This window comes from Antedon mediterranea, chromosome 1, assembly GCF_964355755.1.
Source record: "Antedon mediterranea chromosome 1, ecAntMedi1.1, whole genome shotgun sequence".
Lineage (NCBI taxonomy): Eukaryota > Metazoa > Echinodermata > Crinoidea > Comatulida > Antedonidae > Antedon > Antedon mediterranea.
In genome coordinates this window covers 32920409-32933736 of record NC_092670.1, presented here as the reverse complement: position 1 = coordinate 32933736, position 13328 = coordinate 32920409, and the positions used below count along the sequence as shown (strand labels likewise).

General features: G+C 33.2%; 1 protein-coding gene and 1 long non-coding RNA gene across 3 annotated transcripts; one reads left to right on the top strand and one right to left on the bottom strand.

The window, feature by feature from the left end:
- The first annotated feature begins 7769 nt into the window (after window positions 1-7769).
- On the top strand, window positions 7770-12424 carry LOC140049262 (uncharacterized). Of its 2 annotated transcripts, none has more exons than XR_011845221.1 (6): window positions 7770-7889; window positions 8585-8694; window positions 9156-9226; window positions 10004-10145; window positions 11032-11065; window positions 11447-12424. It is a non-coding gene; the product is annotated as an uncharacterized lncRNA (long non-coding RNA). The 2 variants fall into 2 exon arrangements; XR_011845220.1 differs by having other exon boundaries at window positions 7770-7895.
- On the bottom strand, window positions 8731-11022 carry LOC140049250 (uncharacterized). The gene is made up of 7 exons (XM_072094100.1): window positions 10734-11022; window positions 10572-10648; window positions 10204-10400; window positions 9773-10102; window positions 9246-9684; window positions 8842-9138; window positions 8731-8752 (listed from the first exon to the last, which is right to left on the bottom strand). The coding sequence occupies exons 1-5, from the start codon at window positions 10805-10807 to the stop codon at window positions 9532-9534; spliced, it is 831 nt and encodes a 276-aa protein (XP_071950201.1). The 5' UTR covers window positions 10808-11022; the 3' UTR covers window positions 8731-8752; window positions 8842-9138; window positions 9246-9531.
- Window positions 12425-13328: the final 904 nt, after the last annotated feature.

The window sequence follows — 13328 nt, the reverse complement described above, 5'->3', positions numbered from 1 at the left end:
CATAACGTTGGATGAAATAAAAAAAGCATTTAATTCTCAAAATAGTGGAAAAGCTCCCGGCATTGATGGAATGAATTTTGAATTTTTGCTAAACGCCCCCAACATTATTTTTGATTATTTAAAAATTCTTTTTAACGCCATATTTCTAGTTGAAAAATTTCCCAAACAATGGGCAACAAGCTTAATCGTTCCAATTTTTAAAAATGGAGATAAAAACAAACCTGAAAATTATAGAGGTATTTCTTTAATTCCAATCCTAGGAAAAATATTTTTAAATATTCTTAATTCTAGGTTAACACAATTTACAAATAGTAAAAAGTTAATTCATGAGGAACAAGCAGGCTTTCGTAAGGGATATAGAACGACAGATAATATATTCATTTTAGATACCCTCATCTCTAAATACTTAGATAAAAAGCGGGGTAGGATTTTTGTTTGTTTTGTTGATCTTAAACGTGCCTTTGACTCTATAAATCATACACTTTTACTACATAAGTTGAAATGTATCGGTGTTTCAGGCAGAATGTTACACATAATAAATTCCTTATACCAAAACTTATCTGCTCATGTTAAAATTGGCAACAAACTTAGTCCATCTTTTAATTGTTCGATTGGAGTACAACAAGGTTCTCCGTTGTCGTCTTTACTCTTTAATATTTACATTAATGATTTGAGTGGTATACTTAATCAGGTAAACGATTTCATTCAAATTGGAGATTGTCATATGAATCATCTTCTTTATGCAGATGACTTAGTGCTTGTTAGTGATACGGTGAAAGGTCTCCAAAAATTAATAAATAAACTTGAACTTTATTGTGATACTTGGAAACTTACTGTAAACACTACAAAATCCAAAATTATGGTTTTTAAAAATGGCCGCAATTTAAGGAACATTGAAAAATGGAAGTATAAAAATATTCAATTAAAAATTGTTAATTCGTATAATTATCTTGGTGTTATTTTTAGTTCAAATGGTGCATGGAACAACTCAATGCAACATAATCAACAAAAAGCAAATCAAAGTTTATTCTGCTTAAAATCATTCATTTATCGTAACTTATCTTTTCTTCCAATTAATACATGGAACCATATTTTTGATGTGAAAATACTTCCTATTTTAACGTATGGAAGCGAAATCTGGGGAATGTCAGATAGCACAAACATTATAGAAAAAACACATACTAAATTTTGTAGATATTTATTGCAAGTTGGAAAAAATGCACCAAATGCCGCTGTTACTTCTGAGTTAGGTAGATTACCACTTTCTGTGGATTGTTTAGTTACAGTTATAAGATTTTGGTTACATATTATTACTTTAGATCATGACAGATTCATTTTTAAGTGTTATGAATTTCAACTTAGAAAAGTTAACCGTAATGAGAATTGTTGGGCACAACAGGTCAAACACTTACTCTTTTCTACTGGTTTTGGTTATATATGGTTACAACAATATGTTAATAGTAAAGGTTTATTTTTGAGAGAATTTAAGTTGCGCTTATGTGATATTGAAAAACAAAAATGCATTCAAAAATTTAGTTCACATAATAAGTTAAGGCTCTTTTCTCTTTATAAAAAAGAAATATGTTTAAGTTATCACTTGACCAACATCATTAATTTTAAACAAAGAAGATTATTAACTAAGTTACGTTTAGGGATATTAGAGCTAGAAATTGAAAAGGGCAGATGGGAGGGTGTAGAAAGATATAAGAGAACGTGTAAATTATGTAAAAAGAACATTGTTGAGGATGAATATCATTTTATTTTGCAATGCACATTTTACAATGATTTAAAAAAAAGTTTTATTCCAAGATTTATTCGTGTTTTTCCTTCTATTAATAAGCTTTGTTTATTACTTTCCAACACAAATTTTACTTATAATTTAGGAAAATACGTCTACTTTGCTTTTGAAAGAAGAAACCATTATCTTAAGTTATAGTTAATTTGTATTTGTTTGTATTAGGGCCAAAGGCCAATATACTTTGAACCAATAAATTCCCTGAAAAGGGAAAGAAGAAGAAGAAGACTGTGATTGATCGTCGGAGGTACCGCTACTCTACAATACGGGAGTGCGATCACAAAGATACAGACCTAGGCTAGTCAATCTAGCATTTTGAGTGAAACAAATTGCAAACAGAGATTTTTTTTTTTAAATGGTTACATATGATAAGGTGATTATTTTTTGAGCATCACACCTCTGACACTCATCCCGAAGGTATGCAAATTAGCTTAAATATGCAAATTAGGGTGAAATTACAGGGTTACCATATCTTAAAAACTACTAATCGTAGAGAGTTCATTTTTGCACAGTCTGGTTCAGAATATATATATTTATATTTGCTCTAATGAGACATTTTACATAAAAATGTCCGGGAGTACCAGATTTTGACCCTTGACCCCATTTCTCAATATTTACATAAATATGTGATTAAAATGTCTGTAGAGACTTTATTTTGGACTCAATGACTTGGATATTGTTTTTCAATACCCACCATAGAACTGTATTATAATTCCTAAAATCACAACTTCGTCACGCACCTCGAAAGTATGCAAATTAGTAGTACAAGTAATATTAAATATGCAAATTAGGGAGTGAAATTACAGTGTTGCCATATCTCGAAAACAGCTAATGCTAGAGTGTTGATTTTTTCACCAAAATATTTAAAATGTATATATTTATATTTGCTGTAATGAGACATTTTACAAAAAAATTCCCGGAACTATGACATTTGACCCTCGACCCCATTTCTCAATATTGCATATATAATGAAAACTAAAATGTCTGTAGAGACTTTGTTTTGCCCTCAAATGACTCGGATACAGGTTTCTAATAGCCAACATAGGAATGTTTAGTAAATCTCAAAATCACACCTGTATCACTCACCTTCAAAGTATGAAAATTATTAGTACAAGTTACATGAAATATGCAAATTAGGGGATGAAATTACAGGTTCCTATATGTATCGAAAACCGCTAGAGAGTTGATTTTTTCAAAAACTTGTTCAGAATGTACATATTTATATTTGCTCTAATGAAACATTTTACGAAAAAATGACCGGAAATACAACAATTGACCCTTGACCCTATTTATCAATGTTTGCATACATAATGCGACTAAAATGTCTGTAGATAATTTTTTTGGACTCAAATGACTCGGATACAGTTTTCCTATTGTCAGCATAGGACCTCTTTGTAATTCCCAAAATCACATCTTTGTCACATACCTTGAAAGTATGCAAATTATTAGTACAAGTTACATGAAATATGCAAATTAGGGGTGAAATTACAGTCTTCCCATATCTCGAAAACCATTAATGCTAGAGAGTTGATTTGAATTCAGAGTTGATTCAGAATGTACATATTTATATTCGCTGTAATGAAACATTTTATGCAAAAATTGTCTTGATTGAATTATGACATTTGACCCTTGACCCTATTTCTCAATATTTTCATATAATTCAACTAAAATATCTGTACAGACTGTTTTGGCCTCAAATGACTCAGATACAGGTTTTCTATAGCCAGCATAGAACTGTAGTAATTCTCAAAATCACACCTTTGTTACTTCCCTAGAAAATATGCAAATTAGTAGTACAAGAGGTGAAAGTTGCCATATCTCTATCGGTCATTAGCGTTTTTCGAGATACATAAGGCTGTAATTTGCATATTTCATATAACTTGTACTAATAATTTGCATACTTTCGAGTTGCTTGACTTTTGGAATTACTAAACGATCCTATACTGGCTATATAAAACCTGTATCCAAGTCATTTGAGACCAAAACAAAGTATGTACATACATTTTAGTTGCATTATATGCAAATATTGAGAAATAGGTTCGAGGGTCAAATGTCATACTTTTGATAATTTTTTTTTTCAATAATGACCCAGATACAGGTTTTCTATAGCCAGCATAGAACTGTTTAGTAATTCTCAAAATCACACCTCTGTTACTTCGCTTGAAAGTATGCAAATCAGTAGTACAAGAAAGTTGCCATATCTCTCTCTCGGTCATTAGCGTTTTCGAGATACATAAGGCAATTCACTGTAACTTGCATATTTCATATAGCTTGTACTACTAATTTGCATCCTTTCGAGGTGCTTGACTTATACTGGCTATATAAAACCTGTATCCGAGTCATTTGAGGCCAAAACAAAGTCTGTACATACATTTTAGTTGCATTATATGTAAATATTGAGAAATAATAATAATAATATCCTGGATTTATATAGCGCCTAATGTTGTGTAACCTCTAAGCGCTGTACATAAACTAATACGAAAAAAGGGAATTCCAACCATGCCAAAACGAAGGCGTGATTTTGGGAATTACAAAGCGGTCCTATGCTGACTATAGCAAACATATATCCGAGTTATTTGAGTCCAAAACAAAGTCTCTACAGACATTTTAGTCGCATTATGTATGCAAACATTAATAAATGGGGTCGAGGGTCAATTGTTGTATTTCCGGTCATTTTTTCATAAAATGTTTCATTAGAGTAAATATAAATATGTACATTCTGAACAAGTTATTAAAAAAATCAACTCTCTAGCCTTAGTGGTTTTCGATATATAGGAACCTTTAATTTCACCTTCTAATTTGCATATTTCATGTAACTTGTACTAATTTGCATACTTTGGAGGTGAGTGATACAGGTGTGATTTTGAGATCTACTAAACAGTCCTATGTTGGCTATTAGAAACCTGTATCGGAGTCATTTGACGGCAAAACAAAGTCTCTACAGACATTTTAGTTTCATGCATTATTGAGAAATGGGGTCGAGGGTCAAATGTCATACTTCCGGTCAATTTTTTGTAAAATGTTTCATTGGAGCAAATAGAAATATGTACATTTTGAATACGGCTGTGAAAAAATCAGCTCTCTAGCATTAGTGGTTTTCGAGATATAGGACAACTGTAATTTTTTCTCCTTATTTGCATATTTTATTTAAATTGTACTACTAATTTGCATACTTTCGAGGTGTGTGACAAAGGTGTGATTTTGGGAATTACAAAGTGATCCTATGCTGGCTATTAGGAACCTATGTCTGGGTCATTTGAGGGCAAAATAAAGTCTCTACAGACATTTTAGTCACATTGTATATGCAAACATTGAGAAATGAGGTCGAAGGTCAAATGTTGTACTTCCGGTCATTTTTTCGTAAAATGTTTCATTAGAGTAAATATAAATATATACATTTTGAATAGATCAGTGAAAAAATCAACTCTCTCGGACTAGTAGTTTTTGAGATATGGTAACCTTGTAATTTCACCCTAATTTGCATATTTAAGCTAATTTGCATATCATCGGGATGAGTGACAGAGGTGTGATGCTCAAATTTTGATCTCCTCATCATATATGACCATTTAAAAAAGAAAAATCTCTGTTTGCAATTTGTTTCACTTTGGGCTGTTTTTTTTGCTAGATTGACTAGCCTAACCTGCTAGAACACCACCAAGTTCACCACGTGTCTTTTATTAACTTGCTACTTTTACACTTCTTAACTGTGATTGATCGTTGGTAGCCTAACACTAGAGATTGATAGTACACAAAGGATGTCGACGTACAAGCTTGGTTGAATGCGAACAAGCTGACGATGTGCTTTATCAATGTACAACGTAATATTTTCACTATAAAAATGTGCAAACCATCGGTGATTGATTACCGTCGAAATGATAGGTGGGGGGGGGGGGGGCGCTAGATCCGCCACTGGACGATGGTTCTCGGAATGATATAACTCGGGTAAGGACGTTCTCCTTGTACGTTTTCTGTTGGTTACTATTATTGAAAATGCTTAACATTCGTAAAACTAAACCTACTCTGTTTCACAGTGTCTGATGAGATGATTATTAACATTTTAAAGTAGACATGTAGTGTGTATTGTTTGGTAGGGCCCTTATCGGGCTGAGATGGGGAGGCGGAGTTCATTTGAGGGAGGTGCTTATTTAAGGAATATGTTTTTTAAATTTTAATAATAGTGTAACATTTATAATCAAATAAAATCCTCTAATATATATTCGAAAAGTGGTAAAAAAGAATAACTAATGCTTGGTAATTAAATATTCTTCTTATCAAATGAGTAATATTCTATAATAAGGCTGTTGTTAAATGTATACCGGTACTGTAGGTCTATGTGGATAGTTTCTTATGTAATGTATGAGAACACTTAAATTTGTCAAATTAAATCTCTTAAAGCTAGGCATCTATCTAAAATAATAATATTAATACTGATTTAAAAAAAGTATTTTTTGGGGGGATCAGATCACCAGGTACTCGAAATCAGTACAACTTAACGACTATCGGATCAGCATTAACACAGTACAACACACGTCTCGTACCCCTTTTACACTATCACCGTAACAGCGGTGTAACCCCGCAGTTGTTAGTACACCGGGCCGTTAAACTCCGGTGTTGTGGTTTTTATTGACTGGTGTAAATGGGAAATCCAACCACCCCGGTGTGCTCTCCCCGGGGTGAAACGAAGCTGAATGTTTTCCGGTGTACCTTCTCCGGTGTAGTCGAATCTACATCGGAGACACGAAGTGTAAACGGTTTTTGTGGTTCAACACCGAGCTGTTAAAGGTCATTGACGTGAAAATTTAACATGTTGTCACAGAAATACAATATATTATGCAAACAAAATAGGTTTTTTTGCTTAAAATACACCTTTTTTGCTTAAAACAATAATTGTACGATATGTTGTGCTGTTCGTTATTTTCTTTTAAAGGCACAAAAAAATTTATGACTTTTCTTTTCTACTGAAAATATTGAAATGTTCGTGTGCATTCTACCTTACCAGAAAGCCTAAAATAATGTAATATTGTGTAACTCTACCCTGGTGGCCGATTCTATGTAGGCTTAATTATTGAAAAAGGGAAAAATATATATAATACTGACGTCTCAATGGATGAAAATGATATCTTTTTTAGGAACTGAAAAAGTACCATATAATAATTTTCCTTCATTGATTGTTATGCTAATTAACAAATACATTTTTTATTTTAAATACTTACCTATTTTTACGGCAACCTAACAATTTAGGGCCTATTTAATGTACGTGCAGTCTACAAGGCGGAAATGCAGTCATTTTAAAAAGAAAAATAATTTTTAGGCCCTAATTTTTAAAATAATAAATTATAATCTTAATAGCCACAAAGAAATATAACACTGTGCTATATTCAAAATTAAATAAATTGTGTGTAAATTCGGATTATTATGTTTTTATATGAGATTTGTCGATATGTTCCAGTGTTTAAACGTTTAAACCATAGTCAGTTAAGTTCCACGTGTGCGCTTGCAATAGTAATTTGATTGACAGCACCGGGGTGATTGATGTAGTGTAAATGGGCGCAACTCGAGTTCATCTCGCAGTTTTTTTGGCTAGTGTAAATGGAAATTGCCTCCGAGTTCAACTCGTGTTCCTCTCTCAGTCGATAGTGTAAAAAGGGTATCGCTATCGCCTATCTGACACACGTGTCTCGCGTCGCCGAAACCACGCAACATTTATACACACAATATTGTATTATAGGCTTATATAGGCCTATTTAGTAACACAATGATACTCACGGCAGTTTCCAGCGAGACAAAAAGTGGTGAGCCCTCTATAGTTTCGATGCTCGCTTTTTCTTATTTTATGTTATAGAGGGCGCTAGTTTAAATACCCGGAAGACTATTTTTAATACCCTGGTAAAAGAGAGGGAATAAACTGACCAATAGACAGTGTCATAATTGAAAATTTAATGAATATTCATGTTATATTCGAAGAAGAAGGCGTGTAATTGATATTCGAAGCCAGCGGTCACTCCGTTTCTCAAGACTTCACGAGATATGAGTATTGAAATCTTACGTCTATTTTGCGACAAAAAACAGTAAAAAATAGCAGTTTAATTACAGGGTAATGGTGAGGTTATATATTTTTTTTGCAATTTACATAAACATCGGCGCCTAGTCGATGTGAAAATTCAAAAACTTGATAAACAATATTTAAAAAATCTCGCTGACGTCTAATCCAGTTTAATAATTATATACACAGAAAGTCGGGGCCCATTTGCCTGTTTTGCACACGTGGGTGTGCTGCTAAAGGCCTAGGCCTAACAAAGGTTTGTCACCTAGTACTAGGTTTAAGCCACGAAAAATAAATACTGTATAGGCCTAGGCCTAGAATAAGAATAATATACTCTTAGTAGGCCTAGCCCAAGTATATGTCGTTAAGAGGGGAAATCAGCAGGGCCAGGCTTTAGTAACAGCTCTATCTAGCTAGGCTAGGCCTAATTTTTTAATATGGTACCATCAAGACATAGGTAGGCCTAGGAGGATAGGTATACTTACTAACTAGCTTTCATGAGGGCCTAAGTTATTCTACAGTAGAAAATGTGAAAATATCATAGTCTATCTTCCTATGGCTTGAATATTACTAAACTATGGCAGCAACAGCATTGCATTTGTAGAATAAAAAATAAAATTTTGATTTTAATTTTGACAGTATAGTCCTAATTATAATATAATATTTCATCATGTATTTCAATCGCTAGTCCACCATTTTTTTAAATAATGATGATAAATATTTATAATTCAAAAATTGTACTACAGGTTCCAAAAATACCACCAACACAAACAAGTACGACTACTTTATTGATGCAAGTGTGGTTCATAAGAGAATCCATAATAAAGAAGAAGATGGCACTCCGTCAGATTTATCAGTAAGCCTATATTTTCTTTTATTTCGCATTCATTGTCGTGTACTTTATTCTTCTTTTTCTGAAAAATATAAACAGGTTTATTTAATTTTTGGTGAGCAGGGAGCTAAAAAGCACAAATAGTGTAATCAATAAAGTGTAAATTGTTACCAATTTTTCTTCTTTTGGGTTCAACTATTTCTTCTATTATGCATGGCTGAGTGGTAATTGCATGTGACCGCATCATGGATGTTAACTGTCCAAGTCTGTCATGCATCCCAGCAACTGTTCTTTTCCTTTTATTAAGCGCGGCGTGAATAGACTCCCCACCTTGCTCGCTAACCAGTCCCAGACCAAATCTCCAAGCCTTTAATTGGGGAATGACATGTTCCTCGAGCATATGTAATTTTGGAGATATACTTTTGTTGGTTTTTCGATATTCCTCCATAAAGTCTTTTATGGCTTCATCTGAATTTTTTTTGTAGAAGAGAAAAGAAACAGTTGCAGTGTGTTGTAGGAAAAGAAACAATGGCATGTCTAAGGAATACCTTGAAAGGTAAGCATAATTACATTACCATTTCCTTGAATATCAACATCTGTGACAGGTTTTGAATGATTCAAGTTGTTGTGAACCCTAGAAAATTTTGAAAGGAGTGCATCGTACTTGGTGACCAATTCTTTTACTCTTTTGTCAATTAGCTGAATTTTTCCGATAGGAATCTCAGCTTCTTGAATTTTCATTTCATGTAGTGGAGCATTCACTAGTTCATTCCTAACATGGTCCTATTAAAAACAAATATACATTTTAAAAACTACAATTTTAATAATTAACAGTTGAAACAATATCAATTAAAAGAATAGTTAATTTACCTGACAACATTTATGAACATGGTTACCAATAAATGATTTACCATGATAGGCTTGCCGTTGGATGCGATTTTTTTGTAGCACACGCTCCAGTGATGTGACAATTGGACCCGTTCCAAATGGAAGCCCATTTTCCATGCATTTTGTCTGTAAAATAAAATATAATACAAGTTTTGTCTTTAGAGTATGTGTCTGGCAAGACGCATCTATGTCATTTATTGTTTGAGTAACTTACCAGTGACTCAATCTCTTCTCTCAATTTGACTATCTTTCCCACATTGGTAATGATGCTACCATCAACACTTCCTTTAAGATAGATTAATGGCATTGCATCCTCCATCTCAGTCAACTTTAATTTCTTTTCTTCAATCTTTTCTTTGATATCAATTTGTGTTTGGATCTGATGTTGAATTATTTTATCAAACTTTGATTCAGAAGTGTCATCAAGTTCTCCATTTTTCCTTAGGGAATATATGAGGCAATCTATGCTGTGCGCCTCCGTCTCAAGCATATCAAAGAGCTTCTTGAATATGCCCAATGACAAGTGCAGGCTAGGAACAGACACCTAAAAGATATAAATTTTAATACCAACAGTGCCATATAATGAAGTAAGTACATTTGTTTCTCTAATATAAAGATAATTAAAAACAAAACTGATGTACTTACATGATCTACCTCAATTGATACTAAGGGATTATTAACAACGCTCATGGAAACATCCTTAGATCGGCTTTCAATTCCGCCATCTTCCATAAACATTCTATAGTTGGCTCTGATTGAAGCCAATGATCGCTGTTTGGCGGGTGGTGCCTTTAATTGCATTTCTGCTTTTGGTTTTTCACAAAAGAGACAGCAGTATCGAGCTAAAAGTATTCAAATTTTTTCACAATGTTTAAAAATGCTAAAATATGCAGTAATACAGTATAAATAAAAATTTTATTTATACTGTATTACTGCATATTTTAGCATTTTTTTAATTGGCTTAGAAAGATTTTGTATAAATTAAATAATGATAAAATAATTTAATAGTTTACCATTTGGTCCATTTAATCCATAGAGTTTTGTTAGATACTCATAGTCCCCAAAACAGAAAACTCTCAGTGTGTAATTGCTGAAAGAAATTATACATATATTTTTATTTTATTACTTGTATACGCATCCACATAATTAAGTTGATATACTAGTTGTATTCTTACCGCCATTTTTCCCCGTTCAAAGCAACAACTTGGTGGGCCACTTCCGGAAGAGTCCGGTTAATATTAAACATCATGTCAGGGGCATCAAATATTAGTACGACGATGATGTTGTTAATTGAATTTGGTTTGGCGAGGCTACATATCTGTACCTCAAATTTGGTACTTCCACCTCCCTTATCCCCGCCAAACTTTATCCAAATCTCGTTATTATTGGGAGATAGGTTGTTCAGTCTGTAAAAAAATTTAGTAAATATTAATTCAGTTTTTAATTAATTTCTTTTAACTTTTATTTCCATAGCAAATCCATAGGAACAAAAGTAAAGTCCTAAAAAGTAAGTTCTACACTTTGTAAGCACATATTAAAATTTAACTTCAGCGTACCTTGAGTGTTCATCAAGATATGAAAATACAACTTTTTTAATGTTTTTCAGTTTGACAGTAGGCGTTGATCTTAATTCTATCCCGTCTGGGGACGTCTCAGACCTAAAACATAGCATTTCCATTGTGGATTCAAAATAATCCCCAATGAGATCATTTTGCCGCTGCCGCATCCTTTTCTCTGATGGTATTGTCCCCTTCTCCACATATCTAGTACATAAAAAGGATTAATAATGTAGTCTCGCTTTATTACTAGACATACTTGACTGTGTCTAAAATGCCTGTATTCATGCATGGTTTTATTTAATCACATAATTGTTTGTTTACCTTCTTAGCTTTCGTAGCTGGTTCCATGCCAGATGGCAGTCTGACACCATTGCCAGAGCCTTATCTGTATCTATAGACGAAGTTGATGCTATGTTGGCTGCTTTTAAGACCGCTTGACTCATATGTTTGGCTGAGTACACTTTTTGATGGAAATCACCAGCCTCACTATTGCCAACTGATTTTATGATGCTGCTGATGCTATTTGCTCGTCTTGAAACAGTTCGAGAACTGGCCTTATCACTTGAGACTTTGGTGTTTGGTATGATAGCAATCTTTGCTGGCTGTAGATAGGAATTGTATTTGTATGTTTTATGCTAACAATTCTGTTATAATAATATTAATCTACTTTTTATAACATGCAATATGATAATTACAGAATTTGTTTTAAAGCACTCACCCGACCATTTGTTGCAATCAGCATTTCCTTACTTTTCTTTAGTTGATTGTAAACAACTTTTTCTGCAAACGTTTGTATTGTTTGGGAGACATGACTATCTTCTAGTGATTTCTCTAACACTGATACAGCTTTTGAAACATTATGATAAACCACTTCTTTAGTTGTCTGGTGTTCACAAATATGTCTCTGATGTTGAGAGTATTTTATGAACTTATTGCACGAGCATTGTAATTCTAGTGATTTTAGAGACTCTATTACAATTTGGGAGGCGGGTTTAAATTCCAGCATGTGCATTGGCTTTGCGCACACAAGACATGAACATACGTTAACATGGAGGGTACTAAACAAATTATACATACAACTAGAACAATAGTGATGTGAACAGTTTGACTCAAGACTGTTGAAAGACAAAATCGAGTTGCATATTTGGCAAATGAAAGGTTCAGAATTGATTTTGTCATTGACTGTAAATTTTGATGGAATAACGTCACATTCTGTTTCAGAAAATAATGTGTTGAGTTTTACTTGTTTTAGTCTCTTACCTGGTTTTGACTGTTCTGATAATAAATAACATGTGAAACATGATTGTTGTGTGTGTTGTCTCCAGATGTACCTTTGAGTTGTGCTAACCTTGTTATAGCTTGAAAATTGGCAGTTCTTGCAAATGAATGGTGGATGTACATCTTTGTTTTCATGGGTTAAATCGATATTTAAAAATGTCAGGACGCTATCTTTTACTTTAGTTAGGTCAAATTTTCGCTGATTTCGTGTTAACTTGACACCACATACACGACATAAATTACTCAATGCATATGTATGGTACTCCATTTCACAAGACAATAAATAACAGTAACATACCACATACAGTCAATGCAAAACCAATACACAATTCTTTAAAAAATATATAATTAACTTTGCCCTAGGCCTATTTTTACCTATAAAATCACTGGAATTTTGAACAGAAATAAGTCAATTTCAAATTTAGCTCAAATCAATTTGAAAGTAGACGTCAGCCTGAATTTTGAGCTAAATAAAGAATAAAGTCTCCGCTTTCACTTGGAATTAACGGTGTTGCTCGAAAAAATTGCAGAGATTTGCTATCAGACGATCAAAAGCTTGAACTTACCGCGACGATAAACTTTCGCCGTGAGGGCGCTATTTATGTATATTTTCAGCTTTTGAAACTATCGCAAACATCGTTAAAATTTCGCTTTTTTAATAATATTTTTTAATCCTAGACAATTTTCCCTAATACAAAATACAATAATAAAGCAAACACTGTAAGATTCGAGGAAAACTTTATTAATTTGTCATTGTAAGACTGTATTTACTTCGTATGATACACTCTCTGTTTATAGCTAGCTAATGTAAACATTTCGCTCGATGTTGGTGGGCTATAAATAGCTGCTCAAGGCTCGCGCCAGGCGTATCAATCAAAAGCGCGTTGTAAACACTTTTTGTCTCGGATATCGCGTTTGAAACTGCCGTGTACT

Coding starts and splice junctions, on each gene's coding strand:
- LOC140049250 (XM_072094100.1), bottom strand. CDS start 10,807: ATGATGTTTAATATTAACCGGACTCTTCCGGAAGTGGCCCACCAAGTT. Junction 10,649..10,733: donor TTGAACGGGGAAAAATGGCG/GTAAGAATACAA, acceptor AATTTCTTTCAG/CAATTACACACTGAGAGTTT. Junction 9,685..9,772: donor GAGAAGAGATTGAGTCACTG/GTAAGTTACTCA, acceptor TTTATTTTACAG/ACAAAATGCATGGAAAATGG.